This window comes from Prionailurus viverrinus, chromosome A1 (assembly GCF_022837055.1).
Source record: "Prionailurus viverrinus isolate Anna chromosome A1, UM_Priviv_1.0, whole genome shotgun sequence".
In the NCBI taxonomy this organism is placed as follows: Eukaryota; Metazoa; Chordata; class Mammalia; order Carnivora; family Felidae; genus Prionailurus; species Prionailurus viverrinus.
In genome coordinates this window covers 134,417,973-134,444,600 of record NC_062561.1, presented here as the reverse complement: position 1 = coordinate 134,444,600, position 26,628 = coordinate 134,417,973, and the positions used below count along the sequence as shown (strand labels likewise).

The 26,628-nt window shown below is 41.1% G+C and overlaps 1 protein-coding gene across 3 annotated transcripts in view; it reads right to left on the bottom strand.

Moving 5' to 3' along the window:
- Window positions 1-26,628, bottom strand: part of MAST4 (microtubule associated serine/threonine kinase family member 4) — a 579,145-nt gene that overhangs the window by 350,971 nt on the left and 201,546 nt on the right. Inside the window, exon 1 of one of the 3 annotated variants that reach the window (XM_047859653.1) lies at window positions 10,663-10,752. The exons of the other annotated variants lie outside the window; for them this stretch is intronic. Within the exon in view, the coding sequence (XP_047715609.1) occupies window positions 10,663-10,701 (39 nt within the window). The 5' untranslated portion in view covers window positions 10,702-10,752. Of the gene's footprint in view, window positions 1-10,662; window positions 10,753-26,628 lie in introns of those variants that run through there. 3 annotated transcript variants of the gene reach the window in all.

The following is a 26,628-nucleotide window of genomic DNA, read 5'->3' as shown; positions in this document are numbered from 1 at the left end:
GAGGACTTTAAGAGACAAAACAGATGAACATAAGGGAAGGGAAACAAAAACAATATAAAAACAGGGAAGGGGACACAACAGAAGAGACTCTTAAATATGGAGAACTGAGGGTTACTGGAGGGGTTGTGGGAGGGGGGACGGGCTAAATGGGTAAGGGGCACTAATCTACTCCTGAAATCACTGTTTCACTATATGCTAACTAATTTGGATGTAAATTTTAAAAAATAAAAAATAAAATTAAAAAAAAAAAGAATGAATTGCTTTTTCCATTACAGCCTCTAGTTTAGGATGTCTCATTTTGCCTTTTCAAAACTGTATTGAAATGAGACCCATAGGCAAGTTGTCAAAGTTGGAAGCAATCTGCAAAAACACATGCACACACACACACACACACACACACACACACACAAACACACACACACAAAACCCCACATCTTCAAAACTGGATATATCTTCAAGACCTGACACTAAAGCATAAAACTGCTTTTCTGTTTTTATCATTGTAACCAGCCCTGCAAAATAAGTGTTAAAATACATGTTATAGTAATGCTTGAAAGTTATTCTAACAAATCTATTAGGCTATGAGAAATTGTACTCTCTCATTATTCATCCTGTACTTTGATTAATTATTTAACGCAGATGACTTCAGAATCTATATCCAGCCTTGACCTCTGTGTGGAAGGAAGTCTAAGGCCATATGTCCAAGCTGCTTATTGAACACCTCTACCTACAAGGTGCTTCTAGGGCTTCCACAGCTGCTTTAAACTCCAGATGCTCGGAGCTAATCATCTTCTTACCATCCAGATCACTTTTATTTCTGGTCTTCATCTGACTTGGCCATCATCCCTGGCTCCTCCCAGCTCTTTCCCCATCCATCCCAAGAGGTCACCATGCATTAATTCTACTGAAGCGCCTTTTCTCTACTTTCAGAGACACAGTGTCCACACAGTGGCAATACCCTTCACCCCCTTGCTCCTAACCTAGCTGTTCCTGGCCTCTTCCCAGGCATTCTTCATGCACAGGTGACACCACAGCTGACAGCTGGCAAAAGATTTCTGCCCCCTGCTTACAATCTTTCAATGGCTTCTTATTGTTCGACAGTAACCTCCAGATGCCTCAACATGGCATCACTCTTGGGCCTCTGGCTTGCCACCACCTGTCTCTCCCACGCACTACCTTGCAGCTCTTTCCAAAGGGTAGACCCAGCCCAATTTTCGCAGGCCTGGCTGTTTCCCCAGCCTAGACCACCCTTCCTACCTCATCACTGCCAGGCAGCAACATCCTCACCTGCACAAAGCCTTGTGCCTCCCACGGCAGAGCCAGCCCCGTCATGTATGCCTCTGCCCTGTGACAGACTCAGGACCCAGCCCTGGCTGCTGCCTCAACAGCCGTGCATCTCCCCCATGATAAGCCCCTCGTGGGTCAGTACCATATTCCACTCATTCTGTAACGCTGGAGCCTGGGATGGGAAGTCCAATAGTGTCAAGACCCAATATTCAGTGATCTGACACCAACCTGGTCAAAATACACTGCTGCTGCTATCATTATTATTATGATACATTTATTGAAAGAAAGGCAAAGAATGGACTTCCATGCTTGACTGCCAGAATCAAAAGCATCTGCATTCACAATCTAAGTAGAATAGCAAATGTGTGCAGAACTCAACAAGAATACTACTGAAGAATATCTAGAGTAAGAGTTCCAAACCACAGGCGTGTAATATCTAAGCATTAGGACAATGCTTCAAGGGACAAAGCAACGGTCTTACCAGGCCCTTGAGGTGGTTTCTAGATGCAAATGATGGGGCATATCCCAGCAATTTAAAAAAATGGAAAAGTGGGCCTGGACACCACCAGTGCCCTGGGTCTTTTCAGGGTAATGGTCTAAGGCTGCCTCCAGCCGCACCACTCTAATAAATCCCCCCTGGAGTTGAGTTTGTTACTGGTTTGAGCTCTCACATGACAATCTTTGCTATTGCTTGGGAAGTCAAAAAAACAAATACACGGAGTGCATCTACCTCCTTCTCCGTAAAAACAAACCAACGTCTCAGTGGAAAAAAGGAGGCCAAACCTCCGTCACACCTTTTGAAGTCTGTCAAACCTTGCACTGGAGATACAGAAGTAGAGGTTCCATGATTTAGGGTTCCTTGGACACGTAATCCCCTCGGGGCAGAGAGGCTCAATCCTGGCTGCACACAGCTGAAAGGTGCTAATTTAATTCACGCAGGTTGCATCTAGGCCTCAGGCTTCGGAAACTCTCCAGGTAGTTCAAAAGGACAGATTCAGTTGAACCACCGTCCTAAGGTCTGGAACTAGGTATCACATTAGAATTGATTTACCTTTCTCAATTCCATAAAGATGCACAAAATAAAATAAAAAATAAAAAAAGCATCTTGAAGAGCTTCTCAGTGATGTTGTTGAGTACTATAAAACTTCTTCTTAGACAACAATGCCAAAGAATTAAAACTAGGCCCCCAAATCCCACAGTTTTGAAAGATGACAAAGTAATAGATGCTTACTATAGACCAGTTCAAAGAAAAATGTTTAGATTCCACCATCAAGATACAATTAACCTTTCAGTGCCTTTTCTTCCTGTTGTTTTACATGAAGAACAAAATGCATTCTTAACCTGTGTTAGGTATATTCATATATGTTAGATCCGTTATTTTTTTCTCTTCCCCCCCTCCTTCCAGCTTCTCATCCCTGCCTCACAGACTAATGTCTGTGGGATTAAATGTGCATTATGTACACGGTTTAGTTACCTTTCTTCACTTCAAATTATTAGTGCCAGCGTTTTCCCCCATCATGCAATAATTGTCAAAACCATGATTTTAACGGCAAAATTGTCTGCTAACATGCATGTCTCAAAAGTCATTTGCCAACCTCCATGCCTTTGCTTCCAAAACAAATACATGCTAAGACACTTGAAAAAGCTCTTCCGTAACTCATAATTTATTTGCAACTTAAGTTTCTAGTAAAATCAAACACTTTAATTTCGTTAGGCTCCGGTGTCAGCGATAAAATGATCGGTGGCTGCATGCATATTGATCTCTGGAAGTTCATGTAATTCACAATTTTTATAGTTTACCTAGATTATTGATTAGCTGGTCTTTCCACCTCCTTTTGTCTTCTTCTAAAATCATTCCTGAAATGATTTCACTGTTTTAAGTGCAATAGTACTAAACTTTCAGTTCTTACAGAAAAACCTTTTCAGGCAACTTGGGATTTTTAAAAGACATAATACATAAGGTCATGTAACTCCTAAAAGAGGGAACTAGGCGGAGAAATGGTGGCTATGTTTATGTAGAGAGCCACTGTAACCGAGTATGAAACTGTTCTCATCCCTGGGAGGAAAGAGGCAAGACAGAGCCAGTTCTCATTATCTGATTCAAAGAGGCAAACCGGTTCACCTGGAGAGGAAGGCCCTTTGTGAATTGTGAACACAAAGCTGATTTATCATGTGGGCCTAATGTAAGAGACAATACGCATCATAACGGATAGGACTTCAAGGGGAGTTTTACACAAAGCCCAGAGACCAGCTCTCAAAGCCGTTTCTTCTAGCAACTCTCACTAAGAGCCAAGGACATGATGTGAAGTCGTAACTCTGTAAAAGGATTTTGGGGAGAGCAGAGATGGACAGTCAGAGTGTTACAGGGCAGACCTCCAGGGAAGCTGGGGGAGGAATGGGAAGAGATCTCTTGGCATATTCCTCTCACACCTCCCTTCTCTGTGCCACCATCTGAAGAGCTGAGCAATTCAAAATTGAGATTGCTTGCAGGACCTCAAGAGCAGATGTCCTGCATTATTGATTCAAAGGAGACCCATGTGCTTCAGATCCTCAAGCAGAAGGGGAGGAACATTTTCCCAAGAGGATCCAGAGCTGACTAGAAAGACATCATTACATGTAAGTGGGAAATGGTTGAGGGCTTTGCACAAAAAAGCAGCTTTGAATCTTTTCAAATGCTTAAACTCAGTTCAGCCTCCAGAGATCTGCACTATAAAATGTCAACATTGACTGTGGCTCGCAAAATGCTGCCAGTAAGAGCAGGGAGCAGTTCAACACATGCTAAATACACGCCATGCTGCGTGGACTCCCATCGCCCATCCAGACCCAGTCCCCACTCTGTACTGGGCCTCACAGTCTGCTTGCATGAATAACATCCACGGGCTCACTTGCCCATCTGGCTTCTGACTGGGTTTTGCCAATGAGGAGCAGAAGAGTTCAGAAGGAAGGGGGAAAATGAAGTTGCAATGTTCCTTTGGCACCTCCCTGCAGAATCACCATGGGCTGGCTATGCAGCTTCACCTAAGGCACCTGTCACCGGCCTTCTGTCTTGAGGTTCTACAACTGCTCCCCACCTCCCTCCTTCAGGCCTAGTGAAGGTGATAGCTCCCTGTTGCTTCTAGCCTCTAGTACTCCATCATCCCTTAAACTTTGCCTGTACCCTGCCTACACCTTCCTTTTCATTAAACTCGCCACAAATTATCCAGTTCATGAACACCATCTTTTATTGCCTGGATCCTGCCTGATAGCCACATTTAATTATTTAAAATCACACTATGCAAGGCTCTGTGGCAATACAGAGGAAGTGTACTAAGGTTAACTTAATAAGTACAGTGTGCCAGGGGTACCTGGTTTGTTCAGTCAGTTAAGTGTCTGACTTCCGCTCAGGTCATGATCTCGTGGTCTGTGAGTTCAAGCCCCACATCGGGCTCTGTGCTGACAGCTCGGAGCCTGGAGCATGCTTCCGATTCTGTCTCCCTCTCTCTCTGCCCCTCCCCTGCTCACGCTCTGTCTCTGTCTCTCAAAAATAAATAAATGTTAAAAAAAATTAAAAAATAAGTATCCTGTGCCAGATACTGCACTTACAGGATTTATAACCTCCTCCAACCTTCAAATACCTTATTTATTATTGCCATTTTACAGAGGTAGTTAGCAATTTGTCTGAAGTTACAGAGCTATTCATTGTCACTGAACACATAATCTACTCCAAAATCATGAATTTTTTTTTTCAATGGATTTATAATTTCAGTGTAGGACACTCAAATAATTTTAAAACAATGCATCATGCAACAAGACTAGGTGTGCAAATAAAATAGATGATGACTCTTATCAAGTCCAGAGTGGAATGCAGTAATTATGGAAAATTTCATTAAAGAGTGAGAATTTGCTGTAGTTCTTAATGAGCAGCAGGAAGTTGGGCAAAATAAGGAAAGAACAGGGGCGCCTGGGTGGCGCAGTCGGTTAAGCATCCGACTTCAGCCAGGTCACGATCTTGCGGTCCGGGAGTTCAAGCCCCGCGTCAGGCTCTGGGCTGATGGCTCAGAGCCTGGAGCCTGCTTCCGATTCTGTGTCTCCCTCTCTCTCTGCCCCTCCCCCGTTCATGCTCTGTCTCTCTCTGTCCCAAAAATAAATAAACGTTGAAAAAAAAATTTTTTTTTTAAATAAGGAAAGAACATTTTAGGGGAAGGTGACCTATGGCATCTGGAGAGAGAGGGTGATGGGAAAGGGTTCTCCAAGGCAAAAAGCTGGCAATGAAACCAAAAAAGGAGACTGAGGCTACATTAAAAAGAGTCAGATATGTTTTTACTCTATCCAGAGGTCGATAATAAATCACATGGGAAATTTAAACCATGCGGTTGGTGTGGGCATCCAAGCTGACAACCAGCATGGATTGGAGAAGGGCCTGAACACAAAGGGATACCAGATACCTCAGAATTTCGAAGGCAAAAGACGGTAGCCTTCCACTCTGGACTTATTTTTATAGAATTATTAGGGCTTGGGGACAGTAGGCCACAGACGCAGAAATCAAGGGTGGGAACATGATGACTTAAAGAATTAGTACTTCACTGACAAAAATCCTGAGATGACAGTTTTCTGGTTTGTCAAGCTGCATCAGAGAATAAGGAGGGGCAAAAGAGGAACTACTATTCAAATCTGTTTATTTTACACGGTTACAAAAAGGCGTTAAGGAAAACAACTGAGGGGGCACCTGGGTGGCTCAGTCCGTTAAGAGTCTGGTTTCAGCTCAGGTCATGATCTCACAGCTCCTGAGTTCGAGCCCTGTGTCGGCCTCTGTGCTGACAGCTCAAGGCCTGGAGCCTGCTTCTGATTCCGTCTCCCTCTCTCTCTGCCCCTCCCTCACTCATGCTCTGTGTCTGTGTCTCTCTTTCTCTCTCAAAAATAAATAAATATTTTAAAATTTTTTCTTAAAAAAAGAAAAATTGAGAATAAAATAGAAATCTGAGTGAACATGAGATCTGGAGGACATTCTATCCTTATCCTCTGTGAATCAGGAAACTACAACTTTTTATCTCCATCTCAGAGACAGAAATTGAACTTCTTCAATGGATAAGAAACACCCCTTCAGATACAGCCACAGCTGGTCTAATCAAGCAGTACTCGTCACTATCAAAAGTTCATTTGCCATCCTGATTCTTCCTGTCCCAAAGAAGCCTCTTTGCCTTTCTGGAACCTCTGAAGAACAAAAGTATTTGATCCCCAAGTATTACTATCATAACTTTCTATTATTAATCCTCTAACTCAACTTCCTCCCTCTAACTATACAGAGTCTTCAAATCAATGAGGACAGAGTAATAGTCCCACACAATGATACTGCCGTGGAACTTTAGGTCAAGTGTAAACACATCCAGAATCACATTAAAGTTGACAGAGAAGACGCACTCAGACATCAGGACTTGAATGACCTACATTCAAGGACTGAGAAACAGAGGAAGCCGGGCACCCAGTCAGAACACAAGAATCCACCTGCTTCTTTGCTTACTAAAATTGAACTCGAGATGAAGATTGGTGGGAAATCAGAGCCCAGGCCAAAGTAATAATGTTAGGTTTTTGCTATTGTTTCAGTTAAGGTTGGGAGATGAGGCCAGGTGTAGGGGGAGACAAACAAAACAAAAAACCTAACAAAATCTAGAAGTCTGAATTCAAAAGGTTTTGCTGTTAACTGCACCACACAGGAAAAACAACTTAACATTCTAGCTGCACATGAGAGCCTGGAAGTGGATTGAAACAGTCATGTGTAACTGGGGAGGAGGGAAATCAACAGATGACACCAGGCAAAGCAAAACACAAGTGGATGACAGGAGAGGAACCCTAGGATGTCTCCCTGGGAGACCCCCTCCCTCTTTTAGTGATTCCTTGCTGCTTTAACGATGCCTATTCATTTTTCTCCAGGCTTGGGAGCTATCACATTAGGGATAAGGGACACTTTCATTAAAACAAATACAACGGAAACATATAACAAAAATCACCGAAACAATTAATTTCCCTGACAGCCAAAAAATATGATCCGTGTATGAGGAATATTAGCACTGAAAGGAGCCAGTTATCCTTTGATGCATTAGACCTGTCTAGAAATTCAAATTGCCCCAAGTCCAAGGTCTGCCCAAGCCCATCCATCCGTCAGAATTTCCCATGTTTTGAGATGCAATCTGAAAAGTTTCCTAGATTCCAACAGTGGAAGCCACTGGGGCCTCTTTCTCCCATTCTCATTTCCAAGGCCGGGATTGAAGGGCTATCAGTAGTACTGGAAATATTAACGCAGTCCACAGAAAAGACGGAAAAGTGCAGTCACTTCAGATGAACAACTCAGTTGTGCTGCCCTTTTATGAGGTAGTCATGCCTTGAGAAATTACATGTTCTGACCAAAAATAATTTCCCAAAGACCAATCATTAAAAATACCACTAGTATTCCTGTGTTTTAAGAGCCAGAGGTACTGAAATTGGAAAAATACGTTCTTAACACGTACCACATTATTTTACTCCAAACACATGCTACATTATTATAAAATTCAGTCGTGGGGCGCCTGGGTGGCGCAGTCGGTTAAGCGTCCGACTTCAGCCAGGTCACGATCTCACGGTCCGTGAGTTCGAGCCCCGCGTCGGGCTCTGGGCTGATGGCTCAGAGCCTGGAGCCTGTTTCCAATTCTGTGTCTCCCTCTCTCTCTGCCCCTCCCCCGTTCATGCTCTGTCTCTCTCTGTCCCAAAAATAAATAAACGTTGAAAAAAAAAAAAAAAATTTAAAAAAAATAAAAAAAAAAAAATTCAGTCATATGGAATTACAGTATTTGTGTGCTCCAGATTTTTGACTAGGCTTTATGTTATTTAAAAAACTGGTCTGTTCCACACGCTATGCATTTATTCAGTGCGGCACACCAACAGACTCTTATTATTGTACAAAATCCTATAGTCCTGTCAAAATTATCCCTATAAATAAATAGTGTTTACTGTCTTTACTGCTGATCCTTCTCACTTAAAAACAAATTCAAATAGTATGCATGGAGTAAAGATCTAATTATTTCATCTTGCTCGTTATGATATATGTTATAAAAAGAAATATTAGCCCTTGCTTTTCAACAACGTATTTACTGAGTGCCTACCATAGGCTAGTGTACTTATTATATAGCCATTAACTTTTAAAAACCTCATTTATATTTCTGTCCTACTTACTACACTCAAAGGTCTTATGCTACAATGTGCATTTGATGGAAAAATAATCATATGCTGAGGGTACAGGACTTGCTCAAAATTACCTCGCAAAACATAGCGTCTGTATCAGGACCACAAAATGTGTAGGTTTCAGCCTAGCCTCACCACTACAGATGTATCTCATTTGCATGTTAAAATGTTTCAAATAGTGTGTATTTGTAAATTAACTTAATTCTTAAATTCACTAGGTGGCGTTATTCTCACGAACTCCACAGTGACATCTTTCCTAATACAAACACATGCTTAAATTTTGTATTTTGTAAATAGATTCCTTATACAGCAATTTCTTAAAATAGCTACTCTGTATAAGAGATGTCTTTTAAAAAATATTAGATACAATGGGAGTAAAAGAAAAATAGGTTTTAGTCAAAGTTAAGTTGTAACCATGAGGTGGCAGAACTTTTAGACACTTTTATATTGTTATTCCTCACAGCATGAAGACTTTTCTCATTCATAAAAGAAATCAGACATCCTATCCATTCTCTCATAGATTATGGCAGATATAGTAAAAGTATGTTAAGTACAATGACCAGCCAGCACTCTAAGTACTGTATTAATGAGCTATGTTTCCTTTGTTTTGTCACAAATCTTTTAGATAAAAGGTAACTCTAGTATTTTAAATAACCACAATAATGATTTATTTCTAAAATTAAAAGTTCTGTGAGATCTAGACTCCTCAAAAGCACCATATTTCAATCATGCCCTCCGAAGTGATGAGAATGTATACTAGAGAAATGAAGCACGAAAAGGAGTTTCTTATCAAATATACATTAAACAATCATCTAAAATGCATTAAAGGAAAGAGGAAACTTAGCAGAATTGCCATTGATGAATAAGCAGAACCCCTAGGAGTTTAATAGCTTATCATCTTTTTGACAAAGAGACTTTCCATATTTAACCAATGACCCCAAAGAGGACATGGAGCCACACAAACAGCTGTGCATTACCAGAACTTTATAGATGGGATGAAAACAAAGAAAAGGAAATCCACAGCAGTGACTAACAGCACTGTACATTCAAAACAATGACCACAGTGAAAATCATTAAAGAGGCAGTCTGTTTACGTAGGTTGGGAACAATAGATGACATTTAACCCCAATTTCTTTAATCCCTCTTTTGTTTACCTGCAGATAATCCTTTAATTTGCCCACAATATTATAATATGAATTATAGTTGAATTAGTAATTGACACTGAGAACAAAAAGCAGACAACTCGACCAGCTGTGAGTCAAAGACTATTAAGGACTATCTGGAAGCATTTCTAGATATGCCCTGTCTATATATTCTGTACGATCAAGTATGTTTCTGATTTTTTTTTTCAAAAATAATGAATGAGAGTTTAACAATGGCTAGTCATTAGATTCTTTCAGAAAAAAAATAAAAACACCACCTAAATACAGGAAAAAGTTATCAAGGAGTTAAACATACTAATTTTGAACATACTTACGTTTTGGCTTCCTGAAACTCACAGACAACTAAGCAGATGTTTTGTTTTGTTTTTTCAAGTTGTCTGATTTGCCAAGTTTTAACTTGGAATACATTTCTACACTCAAGCCGGAGTAATTTAATTAGAGAAACTCGGGCACAATCATCAAGGCAGTAAGATAACGTATCTTTTCCTCATCTCAACATAAACAAATTATAGACAACTCTGATTGAACTACCAGCAGAAACTTTCATCTCACTGGCAGAAGAAAACTCCCAGCAGCTGCACACATCTGCAAGGCCATCAGACAGATGCCGCTGCGGCTCGGAGGTTGATCCTGACACAAAAGTGAGTCCTGTGTTCCCAGAACTGAATGGAGTTGCCACCCTCCACAGACTTCCCAGACACTTGACAGAATGCCAAATCGGCTCATCAGCTGTCACCGCCAGCCACAATTCAACTATTCTTGAACACCCAGCAGGAAAACAACCCACAAAGTACCAAACTCTGAGTCCTATCTATTGTCTCTGACAAAACAGCCTTTCTCATTGAACCCTGTGATATGTCACCGAACCCCGTAACTAGAGATTTAGCACATCACATCGCCAAGTGGATACGAAGAACCGTGCACGTATTTGTGCCCAGTCCAGGAATGAAAAGGGAACTTTGAAACCCGCAATGGCAGACCACTCACGATGCTACATTTCAAGAACGGAAGCATCTCCTACCTGGAGCCCTCTTCGTCTTAGAATGCTGGACTCATCCATCTCCCCCTCCGCTTTCTCTGAGCCTCACAACAGTCTAGCCATGCTGTACTACCTCTACTTCGGCACGCTAATTCAGAGCCCGGCAGCTGCTGAACACTTACATCACGCTCTAGCTGATTGGAGCCCAGAGTCAGCTGGTCCCACTTAGTTATGCACTCCAGCAACTTCGGAGATCACGGAGGCTTGCAGTTCGCTGGGAGAGCGCAGCAAGTGGGCTCAGGTACCTAATGCGTTTAGCCAGGCGGAGTCGGCTCCTGCTATCAGAGGGGAAATCGTGGGATCCCTGTTTCGCCTTCTCCTTCTAAATGCTGGCTCTGGCATTCCGGGCGACCCGTAAATGGCTTTCAGCAGCGGCTGTGGGTCAAGCCCCTTCTGAAGCAACGATAAGGTCGAAGTGGCTAAGTAAATCAGGGGTGACAGACACCTCCGTAAAAGGCAGCCACTGACTGGGACGGTGAAAAACCAGGGCACAGCTGGTCAGCCAAGCAGCACCACTGTGCCTGCCGCTCATCCTTTCTGATGGCATCAAAGAAAAAACGGAGCAGAACACGCTGCCTGAAACCCTGAAAACAGAGGGCTGTGGGCGGCTGCTCTTCCTGCCTTGGCAAAACACTTCACACTTCCCAGGGTGAAAGCCCATTCATTTACATAAATACCTTGCCAGTGGATTCCTGGCCCAAAGACAGAAACATTTTCGATAACAATTTCCCTCCTGATAGTAACTTAAGTTTTGTTGATACCTGACCAAAATGTAAAAAGGCAGAAGAAATTCTAAGAGCCATCATTAGTTGGAATATTAACCTATTTACAGTCTATCAGCAGCAAAAAAAAAAAAAAAAAAAAAGATTCCCATCATGTGCAATTTCACAGTCTGTTTCATCTTGTTTACTCCGCTCCTCCTCATCTGATTTCAATTCAAAGCAACCAAGAGATGAATATTAAGTTTTCATTACTGGCCTGGCCCAGGAGTAACGATATACGATACTACCAATTTATAATAAATTATTCTCCCTTGATTTCTATTCTCAAGATATTGAAATTGAGATTATAGTTGGGTTCTGAGGAGGCAGATTCTAGGACCCTCTGCAATTCATCTGAAAACCACATTCGCCTTCACTCTCTCCATTAGACAGACTTTCTCTTGAATGAAAGGGAGTAAGACAAGAGCATTTTTTTTTTAAGTCCTCATTTCCTGGGTTTTACCTTAGCCCAGATATCTGAAGTCTAAGTGTGGGGGGCGGGGAAGGAAGTATTAGAGGTTCCTTACCCACCCATCTGCTATTACACGAGCTTCCTGTCTCTTTCTGGCTGTCAACACACTATTAGGCGAGCTATCAATTGATTAGATTATGTCATTAAAAATAGCTTGGGGATTTATGAATCTAACCACTGAGGAAAATTGATTGCATTTTATGTTCCCAAACAGTCTTCGCATATATCTTCAGACAAAGAGAAACCTTGTCAAAAAATGCCACCACTAGCAGAGGCATCAGCAGAGAAGGGTGTCAGTGTGCTCTTCCACTTACGTGTGCACATTTGACACCACTTAAGGAACAAAACCCCAGGGAGTTTTTAGTTCTCTTTCCCATGTGCAGAAGTAGTGCAATCTCTAAAAGCAAAGAGCGAGCACCAAACTGATCCGTGGGCAAGCCAAAAGGCACCAAAAAATTCTATTGCAAACAATGGTTTGAAAACAATTTCAAAAAACCGGATGTGTTTATTTACATGGAAGGACAAAACAAAAAGGAAAACAAACAAACAAAAAGGAAGGAAACAACCCAAAGAAAAAGCCTGAAAGCCTGGAGGGTAAGGTCTGCTTCCTACCTGTGAGAGATCTGCCAAGCTGGTGGAAATAGGTCCCCATTCTTGACAGGCCCACCTGTACTTGAATCTTTTCCTGCAAAAGGGAGACCTTTTCCTTCATTGAAAGCAAAAGGTATGACAGTTGTTGACCTTTCTCCCTCAAGTCACCCTCCTGAGAGAGGAGCACGAACAGTTGCCTGAAATTTGAAGTGGCATCTTAGACAAAGTGCCTTGGCAGCAGGTAAGAATATATTTACCAACTTAGACTGTCACTGTCATCTGCGCACAGAGGCATAAGGAACTCCTAGCTGGTTTCAGGAAAAGGAAAAAAAAAATCATGACCTAAGAACCTGAACTTTCAAGAGCAAAAGCCAAGCCGGGGTCCTTACACATGCCTCTGCTCCGAATACTGCCATCTTCATTGTGCTAATCAGCCTAGCGAAAACACGGTCTAGGGGAGGGTACAGCAAGTTTTCCCTACAGAGAAGGAAGGGAAGAGATTTTTTTCCCCTTGAAATAAAGCTCATATAGGTTGCCAGGAAGGAGAGAGAGAAAAAAACCCAGCAGAGGCCAGAAGTATCTTTTCTGTGACCAATTGGGTAAGCTAGCTGCAAATGCTATCTCAAGACATTTCGAGGACACCCTGTCAAAGAGTCAAGTGATGTGTATCCCAGATAAGTTGACTCTGTGTATCCCAGGCACGAGGCAGCTACAGATGTTTGGTGGGTGGGAGTGATAAAAAGGAATTTGGTTAAGGGAGGAAAGTATGTTTCTTAACAAAAGAATATTTTGAGATAAAAATCTAGTTTAGTATTCAACCATTAACTAAGTAAGATGAAGATTAGAACCACCGCAGCATCAAATCTAGTATGAAAAAATATCGATTACCTGTCAAAATGTATCACTTTGAGAAGTGATACATACATTTTAAAGAAATAAAACCAGCCAGAGGCAAAAACATTTGGGACAAAAATGAAAGGCTGCTGAAAAATAACATCCAGCAATAATGGCTTAGCAGAGGGAATAGTAAAAGGAAAATTGCTACATTTACCCTTTGCTATATATTTTCTCATCAAGATAAGCCATGTGTTAAAATGCAATAAAAACTTCAAGCGATGACACTATTCACAGGTAATAATTAGGATCTAGCCTAATTTCCATTAATAAACTCATCTTTCCTGCAATTTAACACCTTTATGGAATTTGTTCACAATATTGTGAGTTAATTCAAAAAGTACCAACCTCAGTGTTTAATGCTCTTATATGTGTATTCAAATAAAACTTCTTAGCTTTTGTCATTAATTATACTCTAAAGCCAGGGGCTTCACAGTACTTGATTTTTTTAAAAAGGTATTTGTATGAATACACCCCATGCATACTGTATTGCAGGCATAATTTACTCCAAAGAACACTCAAAATCCATGGACACTGCGATACGGGTAAAATTCAAATTTTAGTGATCATTCCAATAAATGGCTCACAGTAACAAAAACAATTCTAATCCTGATTGAGCAAAATGGGAGCGGGGATGGAGTGGGGACAGCATAAGGTTACACACATTCTCAACAAATGGTAGACTGAGATCTTGCAATTCCTGTCTACAGTTGTATCGTTTGGTATAAGGATACAGGTTTGCCATCTGATTTAGCTGGTGAGTTAACTTTTTAAATTTAACTTTTTAAATTTTTCACAAATTTAAAAAGAAGTTACCTCTCTTCACTAGTTTCACACTGGTTACCCCAAAGTAAACATTCGTTCTCATTATACCCACTCTGCAGCAACTTAAGGTTCACTGAAAAACTGCCACGAGGAACACTTTGAGGAGTTTTTTTAAAAACCTAAGATAGGGGTGCCCGGGTAGCTCGGTCCGTTGAGTGTCCGCCTTCAGCCCCAGTCATGATTTCATGGTTGGTTGGTGGGTTCAGGCCCCACAACGGGCTCACTGCTGCCAGCACAGAGCCCACTTTGGATCCCCTGTCCTCCTCTCTCTCTCTGCACCTCCCCTGCCTACATGCTCTCTCTCTCTCTTACATAAGTAAATAAATACATGCATGCATACATATATACATGCATACATTCCTAAGATAGCGGAAGTTTCCAAACTTAACCTTGCCCATCGCACCGCACCGACCTAATCCGTTCCCTACCAGCAGCTCCCAGTCTTGGCCCTGGGACCACCTACACACAAGCTAAGGAGGCCCAGATCAGAGAGGATTGAGAGAACCGTTTCCTGGTGGAGGAAGAGGCTTCTCCCTTCACATCAGCCACAGAGAGCAGTGTCAGAAGAATGCCACTGTTCCCTGTCCCTCATCCCATCAGTAAGAGCGGTCAGGATACTCCAAACATGATTTCTAGTACTATCAGCACAATCTGTGGGGGGATCGTGCCATCGTCTTTTCTTGCACGTGTGTGTCAGTGATCACTACTTCTGCTTGAGTAAGGTAGACAAACAGCCACAAAATGCATTAACCACCATAGCCTGTCTGTTACTTTTAGATAACAGACCAAGGATGCATGTATCTTTTATGTATGTGCATTGGCCAGTTAAGTGTATGTGGCCAAGTAGACAAATCCTTCTTCACTAACTGACTACTTTTTCCACTCATAAGGTCAATGTCAATGGCCAATGACCGTGTCTATATTTAAGAAAAAGTAATATCAAAGTCATAAGAACTTAAAAGGAGAAACAGGCTATTCCCAAGAATGCATACAACTCTCCATTATTGTGAATATAATCATACTGCAATGTAAACCCTGAATGCCAATGACCAATGTGGCTGGGAGATCCGTTCAAAAATTCATTCCCGTGTTTACATTTAAATTCCTCCCCAATTTTTGCACTTTATTTTCCTCCATGTTTTACTTCTAAATAATAATAGTCAACATTTATTGATCACACACTATGTGCCAATCTCTGTTCTAAATACTTTATACAGTTCATCTCATTTAATCCTTACACCAACTATATCAAATAGATATTATCCCCATTTTACAGATGAGGAAACTGACCCCCAGAGAAGTCAAGTAACTTCCTAAGATCACACAGTCAAGGAAAGGCAGACTGAGATACCAGCCCTTCAAGCTGACTCTCCAATTTTGGTTCCCAACCACCTTATTGCCTGTTTGGGTCTACACAAAGGAGGAAAAAGGACTTCCAAGGTGAATGAAAACACATGGAAGGCGTCAGATATTTTTAGCTCCTAAAACTACCACGTTGTAAGGTGTCACTGGTCAGAACACATCAGAAAGAGCATTAAGGAATGTCAGATTCCACAGGCCATGTGTCTCTAAAAGAGCAAAGGAGCAGGGTTTCCACTGCTTCAGGAAAGAAGCTGGAGAGGACCTCTGGGGAAGGAGGAGGAAGAAGAGGGCAGCCAGAGACAAGTTATGGAGGATGGGCTCTGCTTTCTTCTTAGATGTCTCTGTGCCTCAGGGGACTCCCTCTGAGTTTGATCAACTCTTTACGCTTCTGGTGGCTCCAAAACGATTCAATTCTAAATACAGCGTAATATTTTTACAATCATGTAAATTCCACACAACCAAAGGTAACCTTTCAGTTATTGTATCAGGCATGATACACATTCCCATTCACCTGTGGGGCTTTCTGGCAGCTCTTAATTTCCTGGTCCAATACTCTTCATCTTTTCTGGAATTTACCAAGGAAGGCACTCCTTAAATCTCCCTTTCCTTTTAGGTGAAATGACTCAGGGCGAGGCTGTTCATCCTGTTCGGAGCAATACTGAAACTTCCCTTCATTTTCTGGAAGTCGTGACTCTCCAGCATCCTCAGCAGAAAGGACCCTGCACAGAGAGCCATCCCTGCCCAGGCTCTGCCAAAGAGGAATCTGGTAGCTTGGGGCAAGTCCCTTAACTTCCTGGAGCTTCAGTTTCTATCACATAAATTGAAGATATGACAATAGGCTTCAGATCAGGAAGATAGGGAAAGGAGGAAATTGGGAAGTTTGGGAAGTTGACCCTACTGTCCTTCAGGCAGGGCCTCCTGGCCCCATAGCCATGTGTCCACACTTTCCTTCCTCTTCTATTATCTTTCAGGCCACATCAGCCTGCAGAGTATCAACAACACATACCATTCAGCCACCTTCTGGCTTTAAGGCTCCTACGCCCTGCGCAGGAACACGCGAGAGGCAGAGGACACAGCTCAGCTCCCCAGCAGTCGCTTCTCACTGCCATTCTCCCAAGTCAGAAAGCAGCAAGCATGCTGACACCAGGGGTGGGCTGAAGCGCGGGGGCCGAAACGCACACCACAGTCTGCGTGCCAACTCTGAGAACAGGTTACATACTTGGCTCCAAAGGACATTCATCTTCCTTTGTGCCTAATATTAATACTGTAATATGACAAGATTCTTGTCTGAAGTTACTCCTGCCTAATCTCTAGCAATATTTGTTGTTCATTAAAGTAGCATGCAAGTGAGCCAGATATATATCACCAGTGTCATCAATGCCCAAAAAGTAAAAAGACACCTGGATGCAGGTTCCATTCTGTTCAAAGTCCCAGGAGATATTATGCTCAGGAGGCAACAGTGAAATCATGAATTCCCTTGTCCTAGATTTTAAACGTCATCTGAAATTTTAAAATAAAGTTCTAATCTCTATGGTCAACAAAGGTAAAGAACTACTTCACACTGTATGTCTTTTTCTCCCCAAAGCAAAATTTTCAAACCTGTAAGGAAGAGGACTAAAACAAAGGATAGGCTGCCTGCCTTCTAGAGAAAGACAGAATTTTTCCTACTCCTAGGAAAGGGGAGGGATCTAACACCTTCCCACTGACGATACACCAAAGGCTGAATTTATCCAAGAGTAGCATTTTCTAAAACACATGTTTCATTTAGCAGAAATTGCAGGTGGGGGTCAGCAGCAAGCATATGCCTATAAAATATGCTGCATCCCACGCTGCCTGCATTTAGCTCCATTTTCCATCCCGCCTGTAATCCTGAAGACTCTTTAAATGTATGCAATTGGTGATTTCTACAATGTAACATGCATGATTTCGCTCAAGGCTTTTCATAAGAAAGCTATATTGTCTTGACGTTTGCATCACCTTTTTTTTATCTAATTATTTCTGGCATATTACCCATCAAATCACTACTGACAATATGACAGGAATCACGGTATTGAAAAAATTACATCCTAGAAGGAAATAATAAAATATAAATCACATACATAATTTTCTTTTGAACATTTTAACAATGACATCCTCATATACATATGAAATATAGCAGACTATCCCCATAAATGCCCTAACATCAATCACAGCAGGAAAATATTCTCTAGTTTGCGAACACACGGATCCAGCAAAATATAGCATTTCTAATAAAACTGAGTAATACAACTTCATTTTTTTCATACAAGAGCATTTATGAAGATCTGACAATTGGAAATAGCTCTAATATATTTTTTTCAATTATGCCCCTTCATCTCTAAATGATACACAGCTAACACTGGGAGTGTGAACCAGTGGTTAGCAAACTCCTGTATTTCAATATTAATAGATCTATCAAGATCAGAGTAGATGAATGAAGTAACATTGGCAGTCTTGACTCTACAGGAGGCCTATCAACCAGATGAACTTTAGAAACAAGTAAGTCAGTAGGTATATATGTAAATGATAACACTCCTGGCATCAACTAAATATTTCATGAGCTTTGGAAGCAAAGAGACAGTCCCACAATTATTCCTAAAGTGACCAGATATACCTAGAGATAAAAAATGAAGCAAGATAATTTTGAAAAATTTGGAACTGACTTGTCCCTATTTCAAGTATAGCTACTGAATCAGAGATTACAACAGCACTTTCAGACCACGCACACTAAACTGTTTCTTAATCTCACACTGACAGGAAGCTAAGATCTAGGTTAAATGTAATGTTAACCTAGCTACAATTCTCAAACAAAAGTAAGCACAAGGCAGTGGGGGAGGGAGGGATCGGAAAAATATTCTAAGGAGAAAAACCAAGCTAGTCACTGTGGAATTTAGAACCTGAGTGACCAAGGACAGCATGTTCAATGAAATTAGGGCCGGACTGCATACATGAAGTAGTAAGCATTCTTTCTAGGTCTGTATGTTTATACTGACACGCTTACGATACAGACATGAAGAGCCGTGTGCAAGCTAACTGCTTTAAACCCTACAATCACATCTACAGCCTGACTCTACCTTGAGACACCAACGTAGATTAATCCTGAGGTTTTGAATGGGAACCTCTTCCAGGTCTTGTTTGCATTGTGCGCACATAGCCAAGCACTTTTGGTGTCTCTTCACAAATACTTTGGAGCTAAGTAAGGATAAGAGGTACACACAAAAGGGTATTAAGAAACACCTCAGCCTGTTTCAGGCAAGCATATCCAAGTCAGACGTTGTGTGTGAAACCTGTTAGTGACTCCACTGAACCCCACATGTGGTTGGCCCTTCTTTCCATCACCCTGCACTAACACATCATTCCACTCCAATGGGCAAAGACATAGAGCTGCTTCCAGCAACTCCTTTTCAGATAACGGCAAGGAGTACTCCTTGGGACATGACCGCGTAACACAGCAACATGATACAACACTGCTTCTTGGCGGTACAAACTCTGTCGAGAAACTCTCCCTTTTCGACGGTACGAACTCTTCCCTTTAAACGTGCTCTTCAGAGAAACACAAAATGTGCTCCAGAGTCTATTGCATTAATCCTCATCAGTTTCTTGCAAAGTAGCAAGGCAAGAGACTGGCCCAATTTACCAACAAGGAAAGTGAGGCAATGAGATTAACAGAAGAGCCCAAAGTCCTAAATCAGCTTAAAAAAAAGGCAGAGCAAACCTAAGGATTGGAACTTCTGAGTCAGAGACCAATGCCCAGACAGCAGCTAAGCTCCCAAACACCTCCCCTTTCCTCGTCTGCCATCCCGTTCATCCCATGGATGCTTTAACAGAAATCCAAGGGCAAGAGCTCCCCTGCCAGACCTTCAAAGAGACACACAAATAAAAAACAAATGTGTGCATACCCATGTTTGGATATGCATATAGGGGGACGAACAGAAGACCAAATGAAGGTCAGACCAAGGATAAATACTCAGGGAGAAGTCACATGAAGCAGTGCCCAATCACACAATATTAATGTCTACCTAGATCAGAAAAATGATGTTGAAAACAGTGTTTAAATTTCAACTGTACAGATGACAGATAAACTCTTTTTTTTGTTTTTGCTTTTTTTGTTTGTTTGTTTGTTTGTTTGTTTGTTTTAGGGGTTAAGTGTCCTACACTTCAAGAACATACAGTCATGCATTTATATCCAAAATACTATGTGATTCTTGGGATTCTGTCACACATTTAGTCTGTGACTCTTCCAGAAGAGTTTGATGAGCAGCCTCTGTTTTTTTTCTTTCTCCTTCTCTTAGCTCAAGAAAAATCAAAACACTTGTCTAGCTTTCTTAATATTTCAATATGATAAATGCAATAAATTTCTATTGTAGAACATCTTGTTCTACAAAGACCACCATGAAATCATATCTAATTCCAAAGAACAGTGATACATTACCTTTAGGTTTTGTCAACAACAAAATATACATAGCCTTTATATATAAAGGACCTGGAAATTGCTATTAAAAGTTGTCTTTAAAATAGTTCTTTAAGTAAAACTAAGGAGTAGCTTTAACAAAAATTAATATTCTCAAAACATGACAGTAAATGTTTGAAAACTGATCTTGTTGAGAGGTGATTTAATTTCTTAGATTTAGTTTCTCTGTAGTCTATCTAAGAACACAGCTCAAGCACATTATCCTTAAAAATCAAGGGAATCTATCTCAAGTTTTACAGACTGATATAAAGTCACTACGTTCTGTTTGAGATCCTTTGGTCATTCATTTATATCCATTAATCTTAATGATATCATTAACGCGCAATGTGTTTCACAGAAACTAATTGTATTTTGCCAGAATCGAACATTAACAATTATGCCTCCCATTATCACCTAATAAAATAAAATTTAAAAAGTCTCAGGCACATCAGTGAATATTGTGGTGTGGTAACTAATTTGCATTTTTAATGCTACAATAAATTGACCAGATTATCATCAATTAGAAAAATTAATATTCTGTAAGTAAGACCATAGGGGAATTATTCTGTTAGAAACTGACAACATTTGACAATCATTTCCTTGAGCTTTATTGAATACAGGCTTAGCCCTTCTTTGTCCTCTTATCTAAAGCTGGCCTTTGTGACTTTAGCTAATACCACACAACAGAACACATTCCTCTTTAATTTTATATACTTATCACTGCTTTGAGCAAAGAAAGCAGATTAGAAAATCTGTGCTCTTCAAGTAAAGGAGAAATATCTACCTGGGCAATACAACTGCCCTGAGTCAGAAGCATGTGAATCAATTTGTTTACATCTTGTATGTGTGTGTGTGTGTGTGTGTGTATCCCCTTGATTCAAAAACCAACTGCTGGACATTGACTATAAGCCAGGCATTATGATGAATGCTGAGAACACGAGAAGGAAAGAAAGACTCAGTCCCACCCGAACGCAGTCATGGGATCCCAAGACACAGAAACAAAGCACAGGATATCAGTAGAGACACAAAGACATAAATTCAAGGAGCTGCTCTGCCCAAGTATGAAGGATAGATGAACTCAAAAGGCATGCAGAGAATAAGGGAGATTTCCCAATTTATCAGCCCATTAGAATCACTGGAAGATCTTTTATAAATTCCAAAATCTAAGGTCACACCCAGATCAATTCAATTACAATCTCCCAGGGTGGGCCCCAGGCAACAGTAGTTTCTGAAGCTCTCCAGGTGATTGCACTGTACGGAGAAGTCAGGCAACCATGGGTCTAAAGGGCACAGGAGTACTAAGCCAGGGGGTGGTAGGGGACTTCTTACTATGGAGTTCCTATGATCTTCTGCACAAGAGATTATAAAACTTGAGAAAAGGGCTGGGGGAGATGGTGATGGAAAACAGTAAAGGAAAAGAAGGATCAATTCCTGTAGCTATCAAAGAATATGACTTTAATCTCTTTTCACCAAAGTCTTAACATTTTCATGGAAAGACAAGGCACTTTTTGCACAATCTTCCTCTAGAATTGAAGTTCAGTGAACAGGATAAGTCCTCTCAGTCTTGGCCTTACTAAACACATTACATGACTCAATTATTAAAAGCAAACAGGATTCTTCAGCTTTTCCTCTTGAGGTTTCTCCAGTGCTACCCAAACTAGTGAAGATTTCACAGCTCACCTGACAACCGTGAATGCCTGTCACCACTCTCCTCTGAGACAGGAGAAAAGGACATCTGTGAAAAGCCCATTCATTATATCATTTAACTATCCTCTAAAGAAAAGTAGATATAATAGCCTATGTGTATCATGACTGTTTTACTTACTGAAAATATTAATAGATCAAATCTGGGTCCATTTTGTGAAACAATACAGAGAGATTCCTTAGTCTAAGCCATCAGTAACAATACAGATTTCTTTAGGGAAAATATGTAATAAAATTCTAATGTGTTACAGGAAAGCAGGATTTTCTCTCAATCCTTATTTGTCTTCTGAAATACAGGTTTTAGAGCTATGTACCAGTTTCACAAGGGGATACTTGCATTTAAGAAGTGAGAAAGTCACTTCCTTTGCATGCTTCTGAAGAAACATCTTTAACCATCTTTGAGTATAAAAACTGTAACTAATAGACTTTTAGCATGGAGTTACTCGTTTAGCAGTGGTATTTAATCGCACATGCAGTAGAGTTTCTAATAATACATTCCAGTAATATGAAGTTGATTTCTTCAAGAAGTTACACCTACCAGGTTCCACTAAAATGTTTTTTTTTTAAAGTTACTGGAAAGCATGGCCCCAGCTGTTCAAGCATTCAACATTTTCTTAACATAATTCAAACTCATAAGCCTAAGATATCCAAACACCTACCATGTATTATTCCCTAGAACTCAAGATACTACCAAGATTAACATATTCTCTAACGTCCAGCAGTGATCTGCAGCCCAAATGTGGAACAAGTCTCCATGTGACATGATAAAGCATTTTAATTTCAACCAGACACTAGCTTTTAAAAAGTTCTTCCTGCCATTTTGCTAACAGAAAATTAGCCTTCAGTAGTCCAATTGCTTTTTTCCACTTGACTTAGTAAACCACCTTGAATGTAGGGTATGCCTTTCCCTTAACATGCATTATGGATGCGTCTTGCTTCTGGATGGGGACAGCCGCCATGAGATTGACGTTGCGCACATTTCGACTGCGCAGATCCCGGAAGAGGAAACGCACACGCCAAAGGCATGTCCCTGCAGTTTGCAGCACCAGGGGCGGAGGGCCTGACGCCCCTGAAGCTGAAGGCCCGGGAGGACACAAACGCCCGCAGGAGGCAGTCAATGGCGTCACCGGCGGCAATGCACAAGGCCCCTAGGATCCTCTATGACTCGAGGGATCAGTAACTCCACGTGGGATGGACCATCAGTGTGGGACGGTGGAACCAGCTCTCTGCACACACAAGCAAGTGACCCCACACGTACTCTGAAATGCAGTTTGAGTGTTGGAAGAAACAGAAGGGCTCACTTCTCTAATGCAATATGCACCATTTATTTATGCTCTAACTTCGTGCTTTAGAGTTCGCACATCATCCTGTTCTTACTTAATTGGAGGTGGGAGAGATTTTGCTACACTACCGCTGTTTTTAGAATAACTTCAACCATGTTTTTATGGGTGCCCATGTTTGCTGGAAGGTCCTGGCTCCTCAGTGTTCACTCTTGCAGGGCAATTATTTGGGCAGTGGTAACTCGGGCCTGATTTGTTTGGGGTCCTGGTTTCTAGTGCAGCAATTTACAGTCCCCCTGAGACCATTTTAAAGACTGTTCACTTACTGCATCACTAACTGGGGGATATGAACAAACCTTTGATACTTCACTAAAGGGGAGGAGCCAGCTTTGCTTTTTGTACTTTTTACTTACTATTTCACTTTATTAAAATCATTGTACCACAATCTGTATATAAAGTTTATAATTAAAACTTATTTTGAAAAAAAAAAAAAAACCCTCAACATCTTTAGTTCTCAGTTGCAAATGAGATTTGCTAATGCGCCACCTACTGGACAATAGACCATTAGTTACATCAGTGCACGTTACATTAGTTTACATTAGTGCACTTCACCCTGTTTCTTTGAGCTTTTAAAACCCTAGATTCTCTGTGTTCATGAAGATGAGGGTCAGGGAAACTACTTTTCAGAGGAGGGTAATCTAAGAGGAAACACAGAGTTTGCCCCATCTATGGTGCCAGAGGTCTATAGGTGGTCAGGTTGTAAATTATCAGAATGTGGGTGTCTTTTGCATGCCTCCAGCTGCTCATCACACTTTATGAAGCACAAGGGGAAACCAAAGGTCATGAAACATGCACGGTCATTGTCCACACAAGCAAGGACGGTGCTTGCTTGAGACCTGGATGAAAGGGATGGCCTCTCTGCCAAGCTGATGATCCACAAGGTGCTCACCCAGCACTGACTATAAAGAGTAAAAGATTCTCAGCTTTTGACAAGCACTGTAACACCAATGAGGTGTGCGCTAATTATAAACAGTTATTTGCATCTCATAGTTTGTTACTAGGTCAGGTAACATCCTAAGACTCTGAAAAATATCTGGAGACCCTCCTTCCTGGAAGTCCCAGAAGGAAAGAGAGAGAAGAAATGAGGAAAGGGACCAGGTAAGCGCCACTGTCTGCTCACGCAAAGCTGCTCCTGTCTCAGCCCACAAAGGCCTGGGATCAGGAAGGCCACACGGAGTATTCAACACCTCTCTCCTAAATTTCCAAAGAGAATTAATAAAGACTTTCTAGACTCTTCTGTTCCCAGTGCCCTTCCGAGGGAACATTCCATTCTGGAAATAATGGAAGAGTGCACTAGGCATAGATTTGTATCTACCATTCCTTCCTTCACTTCTAACTACTGTTTGCCATGGACACCTCTTTCTGGTTCAAGCTTTCAGAAATGAAAATTCTAGCTTCAGAACTAAAACCACCCACCTCTTCTCAATGGATGAAATATCTACATAGTGCCATTCAAGCAGCAGTTTTATAAAACAGATACCCATCTCCTGCTTTGCTCATTGGGATAATTTGTAAGCAGAAATATACAGCAATATTGCCAGGCTCAAAAACTTTTGCTCAAAAGCAGTACCTGGAGGGAACTTCTTCCTACATCTGACTTTATTTTAGGGAGGAAACAAGGCCTAAAAATAAAAAGCACAAGAATGGGGATGAACAACTGGAATGTATTCCAGGTTCTTACACTTAGCTCTTGATTGCCCTTGAGAAAGTCATTTAATAAATCACTTCCTGTAATTTGTTTTAGTATGCTTAAGGGCAAATACCCCTGCCCATTTTTACCCTCCATTTTTTAGCCATATTTTATTTTTAAAATCTTGAACCCTACAGAAAATTTAAAAGAATACAACAACAAATGCATTTATACTCCACCTCAATTCACCAATTACAAAACTTTTCTGTACTTTTTTTGCTATATTTGTGGAAATAGAGTGCAGACAAAAATGGTGGGCTTTTCTGACTTAATAGAAAATATTTTAGGTAAAAAGCTCCACACAAAAAGGTGGTAAATGGTCAATAACCTATAATAAGCAAGATTTCTCAAGAATATTTTTTATCAGGAATTATACTTCTTTAAAAACTCTTATAACTACAGAGAGTTCTCATGAACATTTTCCAGGAAGTGCTTCGCTAAGGACAGTCTTAGATGGACCCAGAATCATTCCTGTTCAGAGCTGGAAATCATTTCAAACCCTTCATTTTAGAGACATGAAAACTGAGACCCAGTGACAGTGCTTCATCTTTTATCTGCTATAAATAATACCCTTCACTGCAAGAGAGGTGGGGACATTGGAAGACAAGCAGAACACCAGGAGGAGGGGGAATGAAGGGAGTACGAGAGGTAGTCAGGCATGGTCAAGGACAGCAGCTCCCCAAACCCACTGACATTCACCCCCAGTGGCTCAGCATCACCGTGCTCCAAGGGCAAAGCAGGACAGCTGCCCTTCGGAGCAAACCAGAACCTTATATTGCTAATCTCTGATAGTTTTCCTTTCTCCTTTCATGTTATTAATGTTTCTTCTAATGATTAGACACAGGTTCTACTAAAGATCTGACCACAGAAAATGAAGCTTTACCACATGTGGCTTTGCGAGATAACCACCTCTCACATCAAGAATAGGCATAGGCCCTCCTGAGGACACATAACTCAAGTTTTGTGTTTTCTGAGCCATGCTCCGTGCTAGAGATGGGATTTCCTCTGTTATTTTGGTGTTCTGCTCCAGAAATACAAATGCTTTTGTTCACAGAATTATCTATGGCCACTTTCAACATCCTTAAATCAATAAGAATAATTCAGCAGCAGAATATTAATTTTCAGTAATACATCTCCTATCGATTGTTTCTTGGCATACTTCCTGGTCTGGTGTGGCTCCGCACTCAGCTCGGCACCCAGCAGCTGTATTGTAATCATACTCATCGGCGGTGTTCTAATGCAGAAGATGACACCATTCTCCAACTGGCCCACACAGGTCTTTTTTTATTTTGCTGTTTGCTGTTCTGTGCCTCCTGACTCAAACACAGATCAAGAATGTGTATAAGGAACAGTTTACAGTCAGCCATCAATTGCTTCATTTGTAAAATTAGAGCACTCCTGAGCTCACTTGTAAAATATTTTGAGGTGCTTTAATAAATTATAGCACAGGCACACAATTATGGTATTGATTCCCAAAGCCACCAGGTCCTCCGTCTGCCCCTGCTGCACTCACAGCTATCTTCTCAACATCTTTTCTCCTTTCTTAGAAAAGTGTCCAAAAACCTGACAGGTAGCATTATTTAAGGATGTGCAATGACTTCATCAATGGAGAGCAACAAAATACGTCTTTTTATGCCTCTTAATGTGTCCATTTACCTCTTTGACAAACTATCGCCCCAGGACCCATCACATGACTAAATCAAGATGGTGACCAGATTAAAGGCATTCTGGACAGACTGACTACTCAAATGCGTAAGTTAAGAGATGTTAACCTACCCAGATTGTACGGTATGTTCTATCAAGGCATCAGAAATACTCTGAGGCTTGCCCAAGCTCTGGTA